At 40.6% G+C, this 22,140-nt stretch overlaps 1 protein-coding gene across 1 annotated transcript; it reads left to right on the forward strand.

Moving 5' to 3' along the window:
• The first annotated feature begins 702 nt into the window (after positions 1–702).
• Positions 703–19,711, forward strand: drg2 (developmentally regulated GTP binding protein 2). The gene is made up of 13 exons (XM_078417750.1): positions 703–876; positions 4,493–4,650; positions 6,143–6,232; positions 7,055–7,115; positions 8,729–8,819; positions 9,361–9,433; positions 9,551–9,641; positions 9,960–10,057; positions 11,465–11,541; positions 14,804–14,892; positions 14,977–15,035; positions 15,388–15,441; positions 17,893–19,711. Exons 1-13 carry the CDS (start codon positions 813–815, stop codon positions 17,977–17,979), a joined length of 1,092 nt encoding a protein of 363 aa, XP_078273876.1. The 5' UTR covers positions 703–812; the 3' UTR covers positions 17,980–19,711.
• The last annotated feature ends 2,429 nt before the right edge of the window (positions 19,712–22,140 follow it).

The following is a 22,140-nucleotide window of genomic DNA, read 5'->3' on the forward strand; positions in this document are numbered from 1 at the left end:
CCTACAGATCCTAGGTGGGAGCCTAACGATCCATATATCTGAAGTCCTTTCTCCTGGACCATCACCGTAGCCATGTATTGAACTGCACTATCTTTTTTATCTCCTGCCTCACGTGGCACAGGTGGTAATTCTGAAAATATAGCTTAGATGCAGGCCACTTCTTCCCGTCTACAGGTCGCCAATGAGGTATTTACACCAACAACACTAGTCCAGTGGAAATGATAGAATATACAAACCCTATATAACTGAATTTAGCCAATTCTTTGCTGAGATACAAATACATAATGTTAGAACTATCCTGCATTCTTGTTCTGAGTCATTTTAAATGGCATTTATGGAAAATATTTGGAAACCATTTGTCTTCACTTTTTAACTCGTGTTCCCTCATGATCTATGCCACAAATACAGCAATTTCCCCTGTTTCGAGAAGAGAAAAAAAGAAAAAGTTTTTTAATCTATTCCATTAAAATGTCAATATAAATAAAGAGAAACAAGGATGCAGGGGAATTTTGCCAAGAAACCTCTAAGCAAAGAAAATATAATTTAAACAGAAAGATGACAAGGAGATTAAATAATGTGAAATGGATGAAAGGATGAGAATAATTCGACAAGTCAGTAGCAGCAGAAGAAGCAGACAAGGAGGGGAGGAACAGAACGGAACGGAACGGAACTAAAAGACCGCACCGAGGGGGAAGCCGGAATCTTATTCCTCTGGTGCAATTCCGCTGGATACCGGATCCAGTGTGGGAACTTTCCAGAATTTGCGACAACTTTTTTTTCGCGAATTTGCTCCTGGATTCAAAGCCGAAACCATGGGGATCTTGGAGAAGATCTCCGAGATCGAGAAAGAAATCGCACGGACGCAGAAAAACAAAGGTTGGCGCCTGGGGAATCACATAAAGCTCACCCTCCTCGTCCATTGATTCATATGAAAGGCGCCCCCAGATTCCTCTTCCCCCCCCCCCCCCCCTCCGGCCACCTGCACGATATCCTCATTGATTCCTGTCCAATGTGTCTGTCTTGCCCACCCCCCTGCCCTGCATCATGTCTCCATTCAACCCCGGCCGTGTGCCCAACACAATGCGCCCATTGCATTGGATCCTCTGTACCCTCCATTAATGTGTCAACTGAACCGTCCTGTGCCCTGTACAATTTGCCCACTGAACCTCACCCTGTGCCCTGTACAATTTGCCCACTGAACCTTACCCTGTGCCCTGTACAATATCCCCATTGAACTCCCTGTGCCCTACACAATTTGCCCATTGAACCCCAGTGCCCTACACAATTTGCCCATTGAACCCCAGTGCCCAGAACAATGTGCACTTTAAATCCTCTGTACCTAGCCCCATGTGCCCATTGAACCCCTCTGTACCTAGCCCCATGTGTCCATTGAACCCCACTGTACTTGCTCCATGTGCCCATTGAACCCCCCTGTACCCTGCACAATTTGCCCATTGAACCCTCGAGCCCTGAACGATGTGCCCATTAAACCCTCTGTACCCCTAACAATTTGACCATTGAACCTCAACCAGTAACTTGCACAACGTGCCCATTGAACCCCCGTGCCCTGCACCATGTGCCCATTGATCCCCCCCCGCACCCTTCACAATGGCCATTGAACCCCACCACCCCGTGGCGGTCACAACATGCCCATTGACCTCTCCCCCATGCTTGTTGTTCGCTTCCCACGTCATTAGAATATGCAGCTGACCGTGACCTACACATTGTGCCCACTGACCCCACTCCCTGTCGTGTTGACCCCCTCTCCTATGCCATAGAAAAGGTGCCCATTGACCCTGTGTTCTACAGAAAGTGCCATTGACCTTGTAACCTGCCCTGTGCCCATTGACCCCACCCCCTTGTGTTGACCACTTCTCCTGTGCTGTATTGAAAGTGCCATTGACCCTGTGCCCTGCATGATGTTGACACTGCCTCATGCCATAGAGAAGGTGCATGTATGCCACTCCGTGCCCAGTAAAGGGTGCCCCTTTATTTCTGTAGCCTATAGATTTTATGCCGATTAACTCCAGCCTTATGGAATATGTTCATTAATAATATGCATTCTTATAAAGTTTGATCACTATTGGGTTCATTACTTTCTTTTTGGCTCTAATAACATGTAAATGATAAACCACCCACTATGGGACGCACATTTACTTTGTCCCCACCCCATATTGATTTACCCAACCCTTTCATTCAATGGATTGTCTTCATCAACCCAAGTTGCACACCACACATTGTGTCCACTAACTCACCCTGACCCCCCCCACCCCATGCTTTTAGATGGTGTATATTAAAGTATCGTGTAAATCGAGCACATTAACATCTGCTAGATTTAACTAATTTTGTAATTTAATATCCTCCCTGCACCCTACAGATTGTTAAGTAACCTTGGATGCTATTTCTTGTACATTGATAATATCTGCCATGCACTTTCTACAAAAATATCATTCTCTAACCCTTGCCCCCACAGATCATTTTAATTACCTCTACATTATACCAAACGTTCTTTATTAATCTGAAGAAGGGTCTCGACCCGAAACGTCACCCATTCCTTCTCTCCAGAGATGCTGCCTGTCCCGCTGAGTTACTCCAGCATTTTGTGTCTACCTTCGATTTAACCAACATCTGCAGTTCTTTCCTACCCATTCTTTATTAATATTCCCTATCATTGGTTATTCCATCCTCCTGTGTTTATTAGAACCCCTCGCCATCTTTTAGATTCTACATCAAAATTCTCCATGCAGGTTGTGTGTTTAATTCCCCACCACACTATTCACGATCTGTTTTCATTCAATAAACTCATTAGCCTATTTCAAAAACTATTTCTACTCCCTAGCGTTTGAGGCCCTCTGAGGGGGTGCTGTGAACTGTTTATGTATGTGCTGTTATGTTTGTGTGCCATTGTATGTTCGTTTCTTAGTACCTGAAGCATGTAGCAGAGAAAGAGCTGGGGGGTGGTGCCAGTGTACATTTGGAACAAGTACTGTTCAAAGTAACTGACAAAAAGGCAAGCATAGCAGGGGCCCATGTGAATGCCCATGACTACATCTTTGACTTGGGGGAAGTGAGAGGAGTCAAAAGAGAAGTTGATGAGGGTGAGATCAAGATCTACCAGGCAGAGGAGAGTGTTAGTAGAGGGAAATTGATTGGATCTCTGTTCAAGGCAGCACCGGAGAGTCTTAAGACCTTCCTAGTGGGGAATGGAGGTGTAAAACGACTGGACGTCTATGGTAAACATAGAAACATAGAAATAAGGTGCAGGAATAGGCCATTCGGCCCTTTGAGCCAGCACCACCATTCAAAATAATCATGGCTGAACATCCCAAATCAGTACCCCGTCCTGCTTTCTCCCCATAATCTCTTGATTCCGTTAGCCCAAAGAGCTATATCTAACCCTCTTGAAAACATCCAGTGAATTGGCCTCCACTGCCTTCTGTGGCAGAGAATTCCACAGATTCACAACTCTCTGGGTGAAAATGTTTTTCCTCATCTCAGTCCTAAATGGCCTTCCCCATATTCTTAAACTGTGACCCCCTGGTCTGGACTCCCCCAACATCGGGAACATTTTACCTGCATCTAGCCTGTCCAATCCCTTAAGAATTTTATATGTTTCTCTAAGTTCCCCTCTCATCCTTCTAAATTCCAATGAATATAAGCCCAGTCGATCCATTCTTTCTATGTCAGTCCCGCCATCGCGGGAATTAACCTGGTGAACCTATGCTGCACTCCATAGCAAGAATGTTCAGCCATGATTATTTTGAATGGTGGTGCTGGCTCGAAGGGCCGAATGGCCTATTCCTGCACCTATTTTCTATGTTTACCATGGACGTCCAGTCGTTTTATACCTTCATCCCCCACTAGGAAGGTCTCAAGACTCTCCGGCCCTACGCTGCACTCCGTAGCAAGAATGTCCGTGAAACATTCAAGTGCTGTGGCCGCACACGCCTGCCGACCTTGCCATTATAGCTGAAGTCTTGGGTGGACCTTACAGGTTCACAGGTAATGATGCAGTGTATACGTATATATACTATGACATATACACCTTTTGTACAAGAACATAGATGTATCTATTTAATATAAACCACATATTACTGTGTATCCAGCATTATTATCATGCCAAGTCCTTGATTTCTACCGAGATGATCATATAATCTATGGTTTTCTTAATTGTAAACTTGTGCTGGATCTGGAGAGAGTTTTTTCAGCTGTATAATGCTGGGGTGATGGATGGTATTTATAGGTTCACCACTGGGAGTGGTAGGTAGAACAATTTGAGAGGAAGCTCTAAGTGCATTATACATGACATGTTATCTTGCCCTTAAGTGATTTGTTCTCCATTGCATGCAATGTATTAGGCTGCATTTTATGGTTTTATGCATTTTATGGCCAAAGTTCCTCAATAATCTCAGCGAATGATTGATCAGTATGCTGAATAAGCCAGAAGACATCACACCGGGAGACCGACTTTTATGTGATTGTTATTTTGCAGCCACTGAGTATCATTTGGGCTTGTTGAAAGCAAAACTTGCTAAGTACAGAGCACAATTGTTGGAACCCCCAAAATCTTCCGGAAAAGGAGAAGGCTTTGATGTGATGAAATCAGGAGATGCCCGGGTAGCATTGATTGGATTCCCTTCTGTGGGTAAGGTAAGAACAGATCCTTTTCTCTTTAATGACAATGCTATTTCTGTGGACTAACATAGTAATGCAGAATTGGTGGGACAATAGATAATCAATACTAGTAATATAAAATTGGTGAGAAAATAGAATAATGTTTTTGGGTATTAGCATTCATTGAATGGTGTGCAGATTTAAGATGTGAACGGAACTACTACTCATGTAATAATGGTGAAAATGGATAATAGTTCAGTTAACATTTTAAATGTGCAAACCATTCAATGAATGCTGATACCCAAAAGCTTTGAACAGAAGCATTTTCACTTTAAATCTCCTTTTAAATCGCTCTGCCACTCAGATGTAGGTTTATTTTCCCGATTACAATTTCACCTGTCTCCAAAGTATCAGAACATAAGGCTTTGCTATAATTCTTGGTCACGTTAAATGCTGTACACACATCTCAAATTGTTGTAATAGACAATGCTCATTTTTTGTGGGTCAGAAGTTGTGATTCTCAATTATCAGAGCATCACTCATATTAAAAAAGTGCTAAATTAAAATCTTCCCAGCCCTTTCTTATAGTTGGGATTTGAAATATTTTCAAAATAGCTCCTTATGTATGAGCCTTAAAATATTTAACAGGGTAATAAGATGCTATAGAAACGGTCTCCCGGTGTGGTGTCTTCTGGCTTATTCAGCATACTGATCAATTATTCTCCGAGATTATTGGGGAACTTTGGCCATAAAGTGCATAAAACCATAAAATACAGCCTAATACATTGCATGCAATGGAGAATAGATCACTTAAGGGCAAGATAACACGTTTCATGTATAAATACACTTAGCTGATAAACAGAAGGATCCAAGGTTCCTTTTGCTTGTTTGGGGAAATCAACTCAAGACCCATGAGATACTTGAGTAAGAAAAACAACTGACATTTTTAATTCATAACAATTCTATGTAGTTCTGAAAAATAACCTAAGGTGTTTTTTAGTCAGTTTCTCATTTGAGCTTTGTACCTTATTTTGGACTTGAGAATTTTGGATGCAGCCCGTACCATCCCACAAACCAACCTCCCTTCTATTGACTCCATTTACACCTCATGCTGCCTTGGCAAGGCCACCAGCATAATCAAGGATGAGTCGCACCCCGGCCACTCCCTCTTCTCCCCTCTCTCATCAGGCAAGAGGTGTGAAAACGCGCACCTCCAGATTCAGGGACAGTTTCGTCCCAGCTGTTATCAGGCAATTGAACCATCCTACCAATAACTAGAGAGCAGTCCTGAGCTACTCTCTGCCTCATTGGAGACCCTCGGACTATCTTTAATCGGACTTTACTGGACTTTACCTTACACTAAACGTTATTACCTTTATCAAGTATCTGCACACTGTGAACAGCTCGATTGCAATCATATTTTCTTTCTGCTGACTGATTAGCACGCAACAAACGCTTTTCACTGTACCTTGGCACACATGACAATAAATTAAACTAACCTAATTTGTGCCTCATGTTTGTCTTTCAGTCTACGTTTTTGAGTTTGATGACTTCCACTGCAAGTGAAGCAGCTTCATATGAATTTACGACCCTTACCTGTATTCCAGGTGTCATAGAGGTAAGGCATTTTTGCTTCAAAAAACACAAAGCATTCCAGATGCTGGGAATATGAATAATATGCAAAATTGCAGGATTGACTTGAGAGCTCAGGAAGCATCTGTTGAAAGAAAACCATTAACATTTCACGTCATTTGATCTTTCATCAAGATGTTTTTCTCCAGAGAGACTAGCTGACATGTTGAGTAGTTTTTATTTTAGAACACTTTTTCTGTGATAAATTATTCTGATGAATTATTCAGACCCGAAGAAGGGTCTCGACCCGAAACATCACCCATTCCTTCTCTCCAGAGATGCTGCCAGTCCCACTGAGTTGCTCCAGCATTTTGTGTCTATCTTCGGTGTATGACCAGCATCTGCAGTTCCTTCCTGTATATTTGTACTTAATTTGAGCTCTTCAATAGCGTTAGAACATCTCAAAGTCTTAATAATCAGTGATTGCCCATATGTGGAAGGGCTACATTTCTATACACTGTCTCAGAAACAGTTAGATAAATCACAAGGTAAAATAAAGACATGTAAATTAAAAAATGTCAATTGACAGGAGAGAAAAAATATCAGGAGATGAAGTTGTCACTAATGTGTACACTTCTAACAAGCAGTCATGTAACATGATGATTGGGATCTGGAGTCGGATCTCTTGTGTTGCACCTTGTCTGCTGTCACTCCTGGTTTGTGATTCTGAAAATCCCAAAAGACATTTTAAACACCGCAGATATGCTTTGTGCACCTTAGCCTCACAGTGGAACTATTGTAAGCAGATTTTTAGTTGCTTAAAAAGCTGGGATAAAATAACTGAACATGTTTTCCTTTTGTAATCCAGCATAAAGGTGCTAACATTCAGCTTCTGGATCTGCCTGGTATCATTGAAGGAGCGTCCCAAGGTTTGTACATGTCAGTGATGAATTGAAATATTTTTTATCATTCATTTAGAAAATTGTGACTGTTGGATTGCAGTCATAAAACCATTGTTCAATATTCTATTCACAACTTTGCACTGTATTTTGGTTTTGGAGGAAAGAGAGTTGAACTGTGTAACAAGGAACTGCAGATGTTGGTTTAAACCGAAGATAGGCACAAAAAGCTGGAGTAACTCGGCGGGACAGGCGGCATCTCTGGAGAGAAGGAATGGGTGACATTTCGGGTGGAGATACTTCTTCAGACTGATAGATTCCTTTCAATATATACTGCTGAAATCAGGTGGCCCAGAACTCGCTGTGCAATCAGCCAGGGTGGCCCAGTACAGTTATGACACTGACATCCATCTGACAATAAGGATAATTGTCCCGATATGTACTATTCACAGAATGTTATTACTATCAAGGCAGCATTTTATTGAGTGAGGCTGCACGAACCCCTGGTAAAACTGAAGTCACCAGGCATCAAGTGGAAAATACTGCAGTCTGAAGAAGGGTCCCGACCCGAAACATTACTTGTCCATTCCTTCCCAGATGCTGCCTGACCCGCTGAATTCCTCCAGCACTTTGTATTTTGCTCAGGTACTCTGGTAGTTAGAGTCATACCTTGCATCAAGGAAGATTACTGTGGTTGTAGCGATCAATTATTTCAGCCACAGACATTGTTACAGGAGTTCCTCAGGGCATTGTCCTGGGCTCAATCTTCCTCAGCTGCTAAGCCAGATCCTCAGGGACCTCATGTGTAGGAAAGAACTGCAGATGCTGTTTTAAAGCAAAGGTAGAACATTGACTTCTCTAACTTCAAGTAGCCCTTGCTTTCCCTCTCTCTCAACCCCCTCCCAGTTCTACCAGTTCTACTGTCTCCGACTACATTTCATCTCTGTACCGCCCACTCCCCTAACATCAGTCTGAAGGGTCTCGACCCGAAACATCACCCATTCCTTCTCTTCAGAGATGCTGCCTGTCCCGTTGAGTTACTCCAGTATTTTGTGTCAACCACAGGGATCTCAGTCCTTTTAAAAAATGTTACCACTTTAATACTTCAAGGCAATCAGCATCCAACAAGAGAGACTAACCACCTGCCCTTCATATTCAGTGGTACGTGGTTGCTTTCCCTCCATCTCCATCAAAACTCTTCTGCGATCTAGATGTAGTTGTGATGCAGCTCCAACAACTCACAAAACCTGACAAAACAGCATATTTGATTGATAGTCCATCAACCACCCGTAACATCCATACCCTCCACTATCTGTGAATAGTAGTTATGGATTATACCATCCACAAAACACACTGTAGTTACTCACCTAGGCTCTACCGGCAGCATTTCTTAAGCCCACAGTGGTCAACACCAAGAAAGATAAGGACATGCGCGGACACGCAGCCCACAGGTGCTCCTTCAGGTTGTCATTAGCTCTTCATCGTTGCTCGGTCTAAATGCGGGAACTTCAGTCACTCATTCAAAGATACCCACATTTGTCTATAAATAAAATAATTCATGAAATTTGTAATTCACATCTTTTCAGCAGTTTATATGTGGAATTTTATCTGAATTCTGCTCAAATATCTTTAAATCTTTGCAGGTAAAGGGCGTGGACGCCAGGTGATTGCAGTAGCTCGGACATCAGATGTTGTAATAATGATGCTGGATGCAACAAAGGGTGATATCCAAAGGTGTGTTAGCATGGAAGCATTAAAGATATCTCTTAGCAGTCCTTCCAAAATTCAAATAAAAGTTGGAAATAATAGTATGTTGTTTGAAAAGATAGATTAATGGCTCAGATATTCATTCCAGTGAAGTATCTTAATTGTCACTTTAATTGAGTTTGGATAGTTCAACACAAATTGGTTTTTCAAAGTTTTATTTAACCTCCATGGTGTAATACAACACTAAATGTTTCCTATGGCAGTGACTGGTTTAACATTGTAAATTATAACATCTCTATTTTCATTGATGTTCAATGACATCGCCTTTACATTAACTGAATAGAACTCCGTTCTTAAGGTGCATGCGCTATTTGAGCCATAGTTATATGAAATCTGTATTGAATTTGAAAATGGTGTTGAACAGATATTATAACTGTTGGAGGCTGTTTCCTGGCAACAGTAACTACATTTCAAGATATACTTGGGAGGGGGGGGGGGGGGAGAGCTCCAATAGTAAAAGTTGTGAGTAAAAATAACAATCTTAAACTACTTCCTGTTTTTATGTTAGGAATTTACTGGAAAAGGAGTTGGAGTCTGTAGGAATTCGATTAAACAAGCCTAAACCCAACATTTATTTCAAGGTGAGCAGGGGAGTTGCCATAGCCGGTCAGATTATATTTTGTACTTCAACGGTTTTAATTATTTGCAGTAATGTTATATGTCTAAGCTTTTACAATTAGGCTGTATTTGTTTTTCAGCCCAAGAAAGGTGGTGGGATCTCATTCAACTCGACAGTTATGTTGACTCAATGTTCTGAAAAGTTAGTACAGCTCATCTTGCACGAATACAGTATCCTTTGTTATACAAATGTTTGGTAAGCAAGCAAAGAATGCCTGGTCACAGGTGACAATAAATATATTCCATTCCAACATTCTGTTTGTTCCCTGGAAATTCCAGAGTTCCGTCGCTCCTACCTCCCCCCAAATATTGTAAATAGTTGTTTTGCAAGTACTCTCCATTAGTCCCAACTAGTGTGGGACTCCAAGTTGCACATTATTAGGATACAGTCAAATATTTGCAGGATGATTGACTCATTGTACTTATTGGCTTCAACTGCTTCATCGAAAATTACGAGGTTTATTTGGTCCTTAATGTTTTCCATCCCAGAAATCTTCAATGCAGAAATTCTTTTCAGGGAAGACGCAACTCCTGATGAATTTATAGATGTAATAGTTGGAAACAGAGTTCACATGCCATGTCTTTATGTAAGTTAAACTCCAGCACTCTTTATAGGACAGTATTTAAGCAGAATTTTCTTTTATATATATTTAACCACTGGACAAAGAAGGTGATGTGAAAATATAAAAACGTGATTAAAGAATGACAATGCTCCAATGCATCCGGTGTAGAATAAGTGCCTTTGCGAGTCTGTAAAATATGAGAATAGATGAAATACAGTAAAGAACATAAGATGTAATTAAAATGAACTGCAGGTGCTGGTTCATACCAGAGATGGACACAAAATGGTGGAGTAACTCAGTGGCTTAGGTAGCATCTCAGGAGAAACGGTACAGGTGATGTTTTGGATCGGATCCCTTCTTCAGACTTAAGAGTTTGATTTAAGGCTTCAGACTTAAAGGTTTTCAGTCTGAAGTAGGGCCCTGACCCGATACATCGCCTATCAATTTTCTCCAGAGATGCTGCCTGACCCGCTGAGTTATTCCAGCATTTTGCGACTATCTATAGAACATAAGAAATAGGAGATAGACACAAAAAGCTGGAGTAACTCAGTGGGACAGGCAGCATCTCTGGAGAGAATGAATTGGGTGACGTTTCGGGTCGAGACCCTTCTTCAGACTGGAGTCTGCTTCTTCACTGCATTGACTTTGCTTGCCTTCTCGATGCAAAATTCCTTTATCTACTCAGGTTCCTAGAAACCTATTGAAATTTGCCTTGAATATACTGAGCATCTACAGGGCACTGGATTGAGAATTCCTCCTGCCCTCAGTTCTAAATATTCAACCCCTTATCTTGAAAAAACATTCCCTCAATTTTTTTAACCTGCAACCAAGGTGTACAATCGCTTAACAACCGCCAATTCCCTTCAGAATCTTGGATGCCAAAATTAGATTGATCTTATGTGTAGGAAAGAACTGCAGATGCTGGTTTAAATCGAAGGTAGACACAAAATGCTGGAGTAACTCAGCGGGATAGGCAGCGTCTCTGGAGAGAAGGAATAGGTGACGTTTCGGGTCGAGACCCTTCTTCAGACTGATTAATGGGTGACGTTTCGGGTCGAGACCCTTCTCCAGTCTGAAGAAGGAACAGCATAACTTACTTTGGAAAAAAGGTTATAATAGTTTTGAGGGGATGTTGTTAGATGCTCAGTTTAGCTATGTATCTTTATTCAAAATATTTTAAATTAATAGTTTATCTAAAACCCAATGAGTGCTCGCCCTGTTGGGTCATAGAATCTATGCATATAGACAAACTAACCCAAAATATATAATAATTAAGATTTCTATTTAGTTACATGGGAAATAATCTGTTTTCTGTTAAAAAGCCGACAAAATCACTTGAGATAATAAATTTACTTGTAATTTTTTATATATTTCCATGTTTTTGATAATAATGTTCGGAACATTACTTTTTTTTCATGGCTTGTTAAACAGGTATACAATAAAGTTGATCAGATCTCCTTGGAGGAGGTAGACCGTTTGGCCAGGGAATCACACAGTGTTGTCATTAGGTAAGCCTCATCTGCACTTTTAAATGTTTATCTGCCTTCGTTGTGTAGTATGCTGATTACAGAAGTAAACCATGTTTACTAACCTGCTGACTGGACTGCTGTACTGAGTATGGAATGAAAATGGAAGTGCTGGGAATACAGAGTTGGGAGACCATGTGCCGGCTTTCATTGATGGGTCAGCAGTGGAGAGAGTTGCAGCTTCAAATCCCTAGCCATTACCATTTTAGATGTCCTGGACCCAGTAGATTGATGTGATCACAAAGACGGTGCACCAGCACTTCTTTTTTAGAAGTTGAAAGCGATTTGGTATGCCACCAAATACTCCAACAAAAGTCTACAGATACACTCTGTAGATAGTATCCTGACGAGTTGCATCATGGTTTGGTACAGCAATTCAAATGCACAGGAACGCAAGATGCTGTAGAGTGTTATCTCTCACATCCACTGTGGGCAAAGCTCTCCCTACCATTGAAACATCTGCATGAGGATCCCCATCGCCTGGGCCGCGTCCTCTTCTCACTGTTATCATCGGACAAGAAGTACAGAAGCCTAAAGTCGCACACTACCAGGTTCAGGAACAGTTAATTCCCTGCAGCTATTGGGTTTCTGAACCAACTTGCTCAACCCTTATCCAACCACAGCAACGGACCACTACACATCTCTTGCACTACCATGGACTTGTATTCTAATTGTATTTTGCACTGATGTCTTGTTTTTGCATTGTCTTTTTCTTTTCGCTGTCTTGCGGAATTTATGTATCATTTGTTTTTGTATGTTGTCTGTGCCTTTGATGCTACTGCAAGCAAGATTTTCATCGTACCCATACCTCACCAAGCATATGACAATAAACTCAACTTGACTTGAGGTCATGCAGCATCTGTGGAAATGCTTCTGTTTTCAACTGATATATTGACCTGAATATTTCCTGCATTCTCTACGTTTAATGATTTTCTAGTATTGTGCCAAAGCTATGCACCCAGCTTAAGTTTAATTGCCTTTAATTTGCAATGCGTCTCTAAATTTCCCCTAAGAAATAAATTAAGTGAAATTCCTGTTTAACATCATGGAGTGTACATGTGGTAAATGTAACTGTTATAGAAAGAACTCTCCTGAATGCATCTGAGCCGAATTGTAGGTTTATCTGAATGGTTTAAACATAGCATTGTTTGGTTGAAACCCAAAGCAGTATCTGTGATGTAAGTATATCGTAGATACAAGTGACTTGTGAATTGGAAAACAACAGTAGATTTGCCACACAATTTCACATTCCTTATTTTTTTAAATTATGTGGCCATTTTGAACAGGAAGCATGAGGGATACAATTACTGCTTTTCTCTCTTCCACTGCTCATTGTGCGCTTGATCAGCGGGATTGAGAAAGATTTGGACATACTTGTAGAAAAAAAGACACAAAGTGCTGGAGTAACTCAGTGGGTCAGGCAGCAACCCTGGAGGGCATGGGTGGGTGACCTTTCGGATCGGGACCCCATGCCTTTTACTGGTTAAGTCTCACCTGGAGCGTTGCACTGAGTCATGTACACTGTACCTTGGGAAGAAGTATTGGGTCAAATTGTTTAAACTGTTGGCAGTTAGCTGTTCCCATGCAAATAAGTCCTGAACATAGAAGTTTTATGAGTTGCTGGTGGACAAATGCTGTGGCATCTCGTACTCAGCTTCCTATGGTAGACTTCAGTCTTGGTGTGATGTTGCTGGGAATCTGATCCCAAGTCAAGGCAGGATGTGGTTATAGATCAGAGACCCCAAAAATCTCAATGGGGATTGTTGGCTTGGAAAATTATGCATTTCTAAATTATTTTATTTCAATGTTATTCTTGGTTTGTAAATATATTACTGTTATAAATAAAATGTATCTTATTAATTGTTTAATGTTTATTTAGATCATTTACATTACTTTGGTAATTTTTATTTTTTGTCCTTTCACTATCAAAGGCATTAAAAAATGTTTTATTAATAAAAACATGCCTTGCATATCTTGACAGAACTGCAGCCACCTTTGTCTTCCATGAAAGGTTGTCAGGGCAGTCAAGGGGTAGGAACTGACCAGTGCGCTGCTGAGATCCAAATATAATTGAAGTTACTCTGCTGAGTTACTCCAGCAATTTGGGTATTTTTCTATAAACCAGCATCTGCAGTTCCTTGTGTCTATCATTGAGGTATCATTGTCCGATGTTTGGACGTGGAGGATCAGTGAGATTATAGCGTGGGGGGCTGGATTGAAGGCAGAAATGCCAGGTAGCGAGATGGGTCTTTGGAAAGATTATTAGTTTAGGCAAAAAATTCATCAGAATGATAAAGGAGGTGAAATTGTAGGTACAGGTTGGTCACACAAGGCTTGTATTCCAGTGAATAAAGAAATCATGTGATAATATCAATGAGCTATTCTAAGGTTATAAATATAGTTGATCAGAGTGGAAAAAATATGATTGCGGTATTTTAAGGTTGTAAAAGTAATTGATTGATGAATTACTTCCTCTGATGAGGAATCCAAAACCGATGGACATTAAAAAAAATAGAGATTAATTGTTTGGCAGGTCATGCAAGGGTTTATCTTCATTTCATCACCGCCTTCCCTTCAAATTAAACTGGAAATCAGTTAAAAGCATCCAAACTGAGATTGATAGATTTTGATCTGGTAAGAATATTAAAGATCAGGGAACCAATGGAGATGAAGTTAAAGTAGGGATTAATCATGATGTAATTGATTGATGGAGCAAGCCTAAGGATACTAAATGGTCTCCCATTTCTCTGTTCTCAAACTGGTCTTTGAGAAACATTTTATAGTCTGATTAAATAACAATTCAGACATATTTGACTGTCCCCAATTACATTTTACTTCTGTTTGCTTTGTTGTCACCTTCTCGTGGCTAACAATGAACTATCCTACATTCTCCTTGACCTTCATCTCTTTTGGTGTCTTGTTTTCACACCTTACCCCTCCTTATTTCTGTGTCTCCCTCTCCCCTGACTCTCAGTCTGAAGAAGAGTCTCGACCCGAAACCTTTCCTTCCATCCAGAGATGCTGCCTGTCCCGCTGAGTTACTCCAGCATTTTGTGTCTATCTTTGGGACATTGTTTTGCTTCATCTCCCCATGTGAAGCCAACAGGTTTTGCCACTTTACTATTTATTTCAGCACTTTGACCTGTAGATGATAAATAAAGTCTAATCAGGAGGCCCTGTCCATTTTTTAAAATTCTTGTGTTTGCCTGGGTGTTTGTGATTATATCTAATTTGTCTTTTCTAGCTGTGAGATGAAACTTAATTTGGATTATCTACTTGATATGTTATGGGAATACCTCGCATTAATCTGCATCTACACAAAGAAGAGAGGAGGTAGAAGAATATTCAGTACTGATTAAATGCTTGTGATTTAAATTTGTGTGTGTATATTTATAATGCAAAATTTTATTTTGACAGAAAGACCAGATTTTATGGGTGCTATTATTATGAGAAGATCGGCCTCAGTTGAACATGTGGTAAGAACAAGCTGCTTCTTCCTGCTTCCAGTGAATTTATATTTTAAAAATATCTCACAATTTCTGCAATACTAACATATAAACTTACTTGGTGAAAAGAATACCATTCGATTTCATATCTGGGAAGCAAAAATTGAGACTTTAGAAATTAGGCTTTATTAATAATGATAATTTCAGTTTTTCTTTTTATCCACTAGTTGTAGACTAGAGCAGAGGTTTAATGTTTTGGTTTGTAACTTGCATGATCTTTAACTTGGGAAGATACGAAAAGAAATGGACACAAAACAATCTGTGTTGTAAGCATAACAATATGTGCAATACTAAATGTATTGTCCTTGTTTCCCAACTGCAGTGCCATCGAATTCACAGAACCTTAGCAAGCCAGTTCAAGTACGCTCTAGTCTGGGTATGTATATTGGCATTTTACTTTGCATTGATAATTAAGAATTGCTTAGATCTGAAATAGTTTACCATCAGGCAGTAGATTCACAGATTACAATTACCCCATCCAGTTCCTGCCACGACTTTATTCTCCCTCTTTCTCCATCTTTGCTGGATCTATCCTGACAACATCAACTTCCACCCCAGTGTCTGTGAAATCTCTACCCTTTTTTTTAACCGTATTCCACCTAGTTAGTAAGTTCATCACGTTTGACTCTTAATTATTCCTTCCTCTATAGATGCTGCATGTTTTCAACAATTTTGCTTTCATTTCTGATTTCCTGTATCTGCTGAGTTTTTTTCTTTTAAAACTGAAAAAAATGAAGCTGAACAGGTGGGAAGATTTTTATTGAAGTGGTCATCACTTAATTATATTTAATATAGTTATGGAAAAAGACAACGATAAAACAGGAATAATGTTTCTAAATAGCGAGAAAACAAATTTTACTAGACAAAGTAATGTAGCAAGAATGGTAAAGTTTGGGTTAAAGCATGGATTCTCACCAGTGCTTTGTGGCTGTCTCCAGAAAGGTTGCTGAAGTTGCCTTTAAAGAGGAAATGTAGAATATTGAAATATATAACTGAGTAAAAGGGAAAGTACAAAGGAATATAGCATCTTTGAAAGTATTGATGCCCTAAAGATTAGACTGTAAAAAGAACAAGGCAGGAATTTGGGAAGGACCTAACCATCAACACCACAGGTCTGATGCTTGATAACTGCTAATATACTACTGCTTAAAGAAAAAGAGATACACTGAGCATTGCTAATTGCTAATTATTGCCCTAAATAAATTAAAGGACACCATTCAGTATGTCTTCATTTAGAAAGGAATATATTAATCAAGAACAGCCATATGAATTAATTAAACAAAATCATGTCTGCCTGACGATTGACTTTTGTGAGGAGATGACAGGGGGGGCAAATTGTTTGATGTCGTCCATATAGATTTTGGCAAAGTTATTGACAAAGTTTCTGTTTGGGCATTGGTCAATAAAAGTAAAAGGCACATGGGTTCCAAAGGGGAGTATCAAAGTTTATTTATAATTGGCTCAGTGTCAGGAAGCAAGTTGTAATGGTTAATTGTTGCTTTGTAACTTTATTTTTACATCTTATATTAATGACTTGAGAGTGACAAAGAAGTTTGTAGCTGAAACAAAAATTAGGCATGTAATTGACGATAAGTGGAGCTTCAGACTGTGGGAAGACAATAATCTGCACAGAAAAGTGTTAATGGAATTTAATTCAAAGAATTGTTAGGGACTTACTTTTAGGGACTTGCAACAGGGGAATTAAAAAAAAAGTATTGAGAGATATAGAGAAACAGAAGAACCTTGAAATGTATTTCTGCAGATTCTTTAACATAATAGGACAAGTCAATATGGTGCTTAGAAAATAATACAAGATGCTTTCCATTATTTCCACATCAAAGAGGATCTGACATGGGCAACGCACATTGCCGCACTGGTGGGTAAGGCAAAGCAGCGCCTTTATCACCTTAGACAGCTGAGGAAATTCAGAGTGTCTCTGAGGATCCTTCATTGCTTCTACTCTGGGGCTGTAGAGAGCATCCTGTCCGGCAACATTACAGTCTGGTTTGGGAACAGCTCTGCCCAGGACAGGAAGGCCCTGCAGAGAGTAGTGCGTTCGGCAGAATGCACCATGGGAACTACACTCGCCCCCCTGCAGGACCTATACATCAGGAGGTGTAGAGCGAGAGCAAGCAAGATTATGAGGGACCCCTGCCACCCCAGCAACGGTCTGTTCCAGCTGCTACAGTCAGGCAAACGCCTCCGCTGTCACGCTGTGAAAACGGAGAGGATGAGACGGAGTTTCTTCCCACAGGCCATCAGGACTCTTAACTTTTGTAACTCCAGGGACTAAATTTTGTCTTCTCTGTATTAACTTTTATTTATATGCTGTAACTGTAATTCTTTTTTGTGCACAATCCGCAGGCATTGCCACTTTCATTTCACTGCACATCGTGTATGTGCATGTGACAAATAAACTTGACTTGACTTGATTATTTGCTGAGGCATGGAATATAAGACTATTATTTTAGAACTGTATATAGTGCTAGTTAAAGCTCTTCTTGTGACCACAGGGAGCGTGATTGCACAAGAGAGGGTGAAGGGAAGATTTACAAAGGTATTTTCAGGATTTAAAAATTCTAGTTGTAAAGAAAGAGTTGTTTTCTTTAAAACAAAGGATAAACCCATTATCACATTACTGAAAATGACTCGGATAAATACATGAAGTACTTTGATCTTCATGGCTCTGGGTCAAGGGCTGACAGGTGGGATCACTGTAGTATTTTAATTGACCTGCAGGCAATAAGCCAAAATGGTCTTCCGTGAAACTTACAGACTTTATACATTCTCTATAAATCAATAATTCCCATTTTGTCTTTGATTCCAGGGTACAAGTACAAAGTACAGTCCTCAAAGAGTGGGACTGACTCACATAATGGAGCACGAGGATGTCATCCAAATCGTCAAGAAATAAATAATGAGCAACGTTTCCCAAGTAACTACAGTGTATCACCTGCCCTCATCTTCGCTGGCACACCAGGCAATGTGAAAATGGACTGTTCTGAAATTATGATGAAAGAAATTGCTGCATTGAGATGGCTTGCTATGACAGGGCCTTAATTACAAATTCACTATTATTCTGGTACCTTACAGTATACTGAATGTTAAAATGGGCCAATTATTTAGGCCATAATTGTGTTTTGTGGCTCCTGCTTAAACAGTTGCACATCTTAATTTGCAGTACATTTTAGTACCAAGATGATTCCCTACTTCAAAGAACTGTAGGCCAGTTGAAAATACATGTATTTATTCATTTGATGAAAATACATTCTTTGCTCATTCTCAGTACACAAATTTGATTCTTCATGAAACTCAAAAGATGTTGAACGTAGGGTTTGCTATAATTATAGTTATTCAAAATAATATATGTCTGAATTGAGATGAAATCTCATTGAAATGGCAAGAATGGATTGAGTGTTTTAATCACTTTATATAAAAATTATAAAGTAAAGTCTACATGATGGAACTGCTAATACACAGAAAAACATTTGTTCCAAGGGCTCCTATTTATTTTGTTTTGTTGTCCTCTCCAATCCTGCAGTAGCTTCTTCAAAAAAAGTCACAATTTTCTTCTTGACCCTGTCAGTCGAACACCTGGATGTTTCATCCATTCTTCATGGGTGAGTGTTACTAGGATATTAGAACCTGTAGGATTCCACTGCTGGATTCTAATTTATCTTCACCCACAACATCAAAATATGCGTTCACTTTCCAGGAAGTTACTGATTGGCATCGGAGAAATGGCTATGGTCTTCTATCTGCCCATTGCTGCCCAGTTCTTGTATCCAGGAATTGAATCTGCATGACTCGTGCTACTCAGACCTTCAAAGAAGCCTTATAGTAATTTTGAGTAAATGCAATCCCTCTGTGGATTTGGGCCGACTCACACGAAGAAGATTTTTGGGACAAGATTTTGTTGTCCAAGATGTAATCCCGAGAGATTATTTGAAAATTTCGTGAGCTCTTCATTTTGAATATCTACTTTGGATATTTTGGGCCATTAGTTAATTTACGAATGAATGAAAATTTGTTTTTTAATAAGAATGGTAAGTTTGATTCTGAAAGACAAAATTTCTATACCACTTCCCAACTTTACACTTAAATTGTGGTGCATGTAAGTGGGTGAGGTAGTGGATACATTACTCGGGTGCATTTTTGTCAGGGCATTAATTTATTGGAATGTGATGGTGTACAATGGTGATATGCATGTCTTCAATGGATCTTACTCGTGGCTTTTAAGCTCAAGTGGGGATTTGCTGTACACGAGTGAAAAGTCAAGAAACAGCCTTTTGAAATTGCAGCTTCTGCATGATACCATTCATTTGATGGATGAAAATCAAATTAAACCTGAAATAAGCAGAGAGCATTGCTCGTGGATTGTGTGCCTCGCTCCATGTTGCTTTGCTGCTGCATGGCATCAATATAAACAGTCAGGAAGTATGATGAAGCATGTAACTATTGTCTTCTGGGAGGTGGGGTTTGGCAGTGAGAACTGACTTGTAGAAATATCTTCAGGAAGAAAAGTTAGTTCTTTGCAAGTAAAAATGCCAGATGCTACGAATTTGAAAATTAGAAAATGCATGAGCTGTATGGATGTGGTGGGCCAAAGAGCCATTTTCTGTGCTCTATGACTGATATCTGTAGAAGGGTTACAGAAGGTAGACACAAAATGCTGGAGTAACTCAGCGGGTCAGGCAGCATCTATGGAGAGAAGGAGTGGGTGAAGTTTCAGGTCGAGACCCTTCTTCAGACTGATGTCAGGGGAGGGGCCGACAAAGATAAAATATCGTTGGAAACAGTAAGACTAGTGGGAGAATTGCGAAGGGGGATGGGATAGAGAGAGCAAGGGCTATCTGAAGTTAGAGAAGTCAATGTTCATACCTCTGGGGTGTAAACTACCCAAGCAAAATATGAGGTGCTGTTCCTCCAATTTCCGCTGGGCCTCACTGACAGTGGAGGAGGCCCAGGACGGAAAGGTCAGACTGGGAGTGGGAGGGGGAGTCGAAGTGCTGAGCCACCGGGAGATCAGGTAGGTTAAGACGGACTGAGCAGAGGTGTTCAGCGAAATAATCGCCGAGCCTGCGCTTGGTCTCGCCGATGTAGAGAAGTTGTCACCTGGAACAGCGTTACAGAAGGGTTACAGATTCAGGTTAGTCACATTGAAGAGTCACCAATCTGAAACATCTGAAATAGTAATTATATTTTTCTCTTACTCAAGATGCTGCCTGAGTATTTCCAACATTTTCCGTTCATATTTTAAATCATATATTTACAACACTTTTTTAATCTTGATACTGCTCCTCAGTCAATGAAGTGCTTTTGATATTTAGTTACACTTGTGTTAAATGGATAAATAGATAATTATTTCAGTCAGTTGAGAAGTAATTATAGGTTAGAACACTATGTTTGTTTTTTATAGTTTCTTTAGTGACCGCTGGAGAGAGCAGACGAGACTGGTGCCATGTCTCAACTGAAACAATTCCAACAATACAATGGATTCTCACTCAGCACTGTGTGCCAGACGAGATTAAATCCTCAGTATTTTAAATGGCCCTGTCAATAGTCAATAGTCAATTTATTTGTGACATACACATAAATGTGCAGTGAAATGAAAGATTACCCACAGTCCAACAATAAGACCAATAAAAATAAGCAATAAAAATATGCAATAACACACACAATCATAAACCAACACCAAACAAAAAGAAACATCCATCACAGTGAGTCTCCTCCAGTCACCTCCTCACTGTGATGGAAGGCCAGAATGTATTTTCTCTTCCCTTGCCGTCTTCTCCCGCGGTCAGGCTGTTGAACTTGCCAAGTCGGGGCGGTCGTGGCTCCCGACATTGAAGCCCCCGCTGGGCAGAGAAAATCCTGCGGCCTATTCCAGGCTGTGCCGGATGGTGAAAGGTCTGCAGCGGGCCGACCCAAGCCCCGCGATTCGGGGCGGGTGAAGACGCTGCCGCTGCTGGAGCTCCCGATGTCGGCCCCCACCCAGGGGCCTGCGAGCTTCCGACGTCCAGGAGGCTCGCGGCCGAAGTAGCCTCTGGAGGCAAGTCGCAGATGGTGAGTCCGGCCCGCGGGCTCTGCGAACCAGAGCCCAGGTGGAGGCCGCCAGCTCCAGGTGTTTGGCCGATGGTAGGCTGCAGCGGGAACAGAGACCGTTCGGAAGAGACAATTTTACAGTCCCCCCCCCACATAACACACAACCACAAAAAACACTACATCAAATCTAAACACTACAATTAAGACAAAAAACAACAAATATCCCAAAAGACAAACGGACTGCAGGCAAGCCGCACCTGCTCCCTCTGATTAAGAATACATTCTTGTCTATTTGTCTATTTTCTCTGCCTCAGAAGGCAGTGGAGGCCAATTCTCTGAATGCATTCAAGAGAGAGCTGGATAGAGCTCTTAAGGATAGCGGAGTCAGGGGGTATGGGGAGAAGGCAGGAACGGGGTACTGATTGAGAATGATCAGCCATGATCACATTGAATGGCGGTGCTGGCTCGAAGGGCCGAATGGCCTCCTCCTGCACCTATTGTCTATTCACTGAGCCAAAATTAATACCGACTACCTTTAGTGATTACTGAAGTTTCAGTCCTGATTTCTTTCAACGTTGAGAAGCAGAGACATTGAGTTAGAATTAATGAGTTTATTTCAATTGCAATTTGTCACTTGATATTCTACAGAAAATTGTTGGACTTGGAAAATTGTTTTAATCAGTGGTTCATCACTACACTTTGTAGTCAAGGGAGTTGTTAAGTAATTCATATGTCATACTTTGCTTGCCTCCCCACAATTTGTGAAGCGGCATGGAAAGACTTGCCAGACATTTAATCCTGTCAAAATTATTTAACTGAGTTCACATCCCAGAAATGATGGGCTCTGCCCTGATGATTTCAAAGAAGTTCAGTATTTGATAAAGTCAATGTTTTACTGCCCATTGACCAGTTCCATGGATCAACTTATTTAGCCATAGATTGGAGATATGTAGGGCTGCACAGGGTATTGTTGCTGTCTACCGTGTCAGAGACCCAGGTTCGATCCTGACTATGGGTGCTGTCTGTATGG

Source organism: Rhinoraja longicauda, chromosome 21 (assembly GCF_053455715.1).
Source record: "Rhinoraja longicauda isolate Sanriku21f chromosome 21, sRhiLon1.1, whole genome shotgun sequence".
Lineage (NCBI taxonomy): Eukaryota > Metazoa > Chordata > Chondrichthyes > Rajiformes > Arhynchobatidae > Rhinoraja > Rhinoraja longicauda.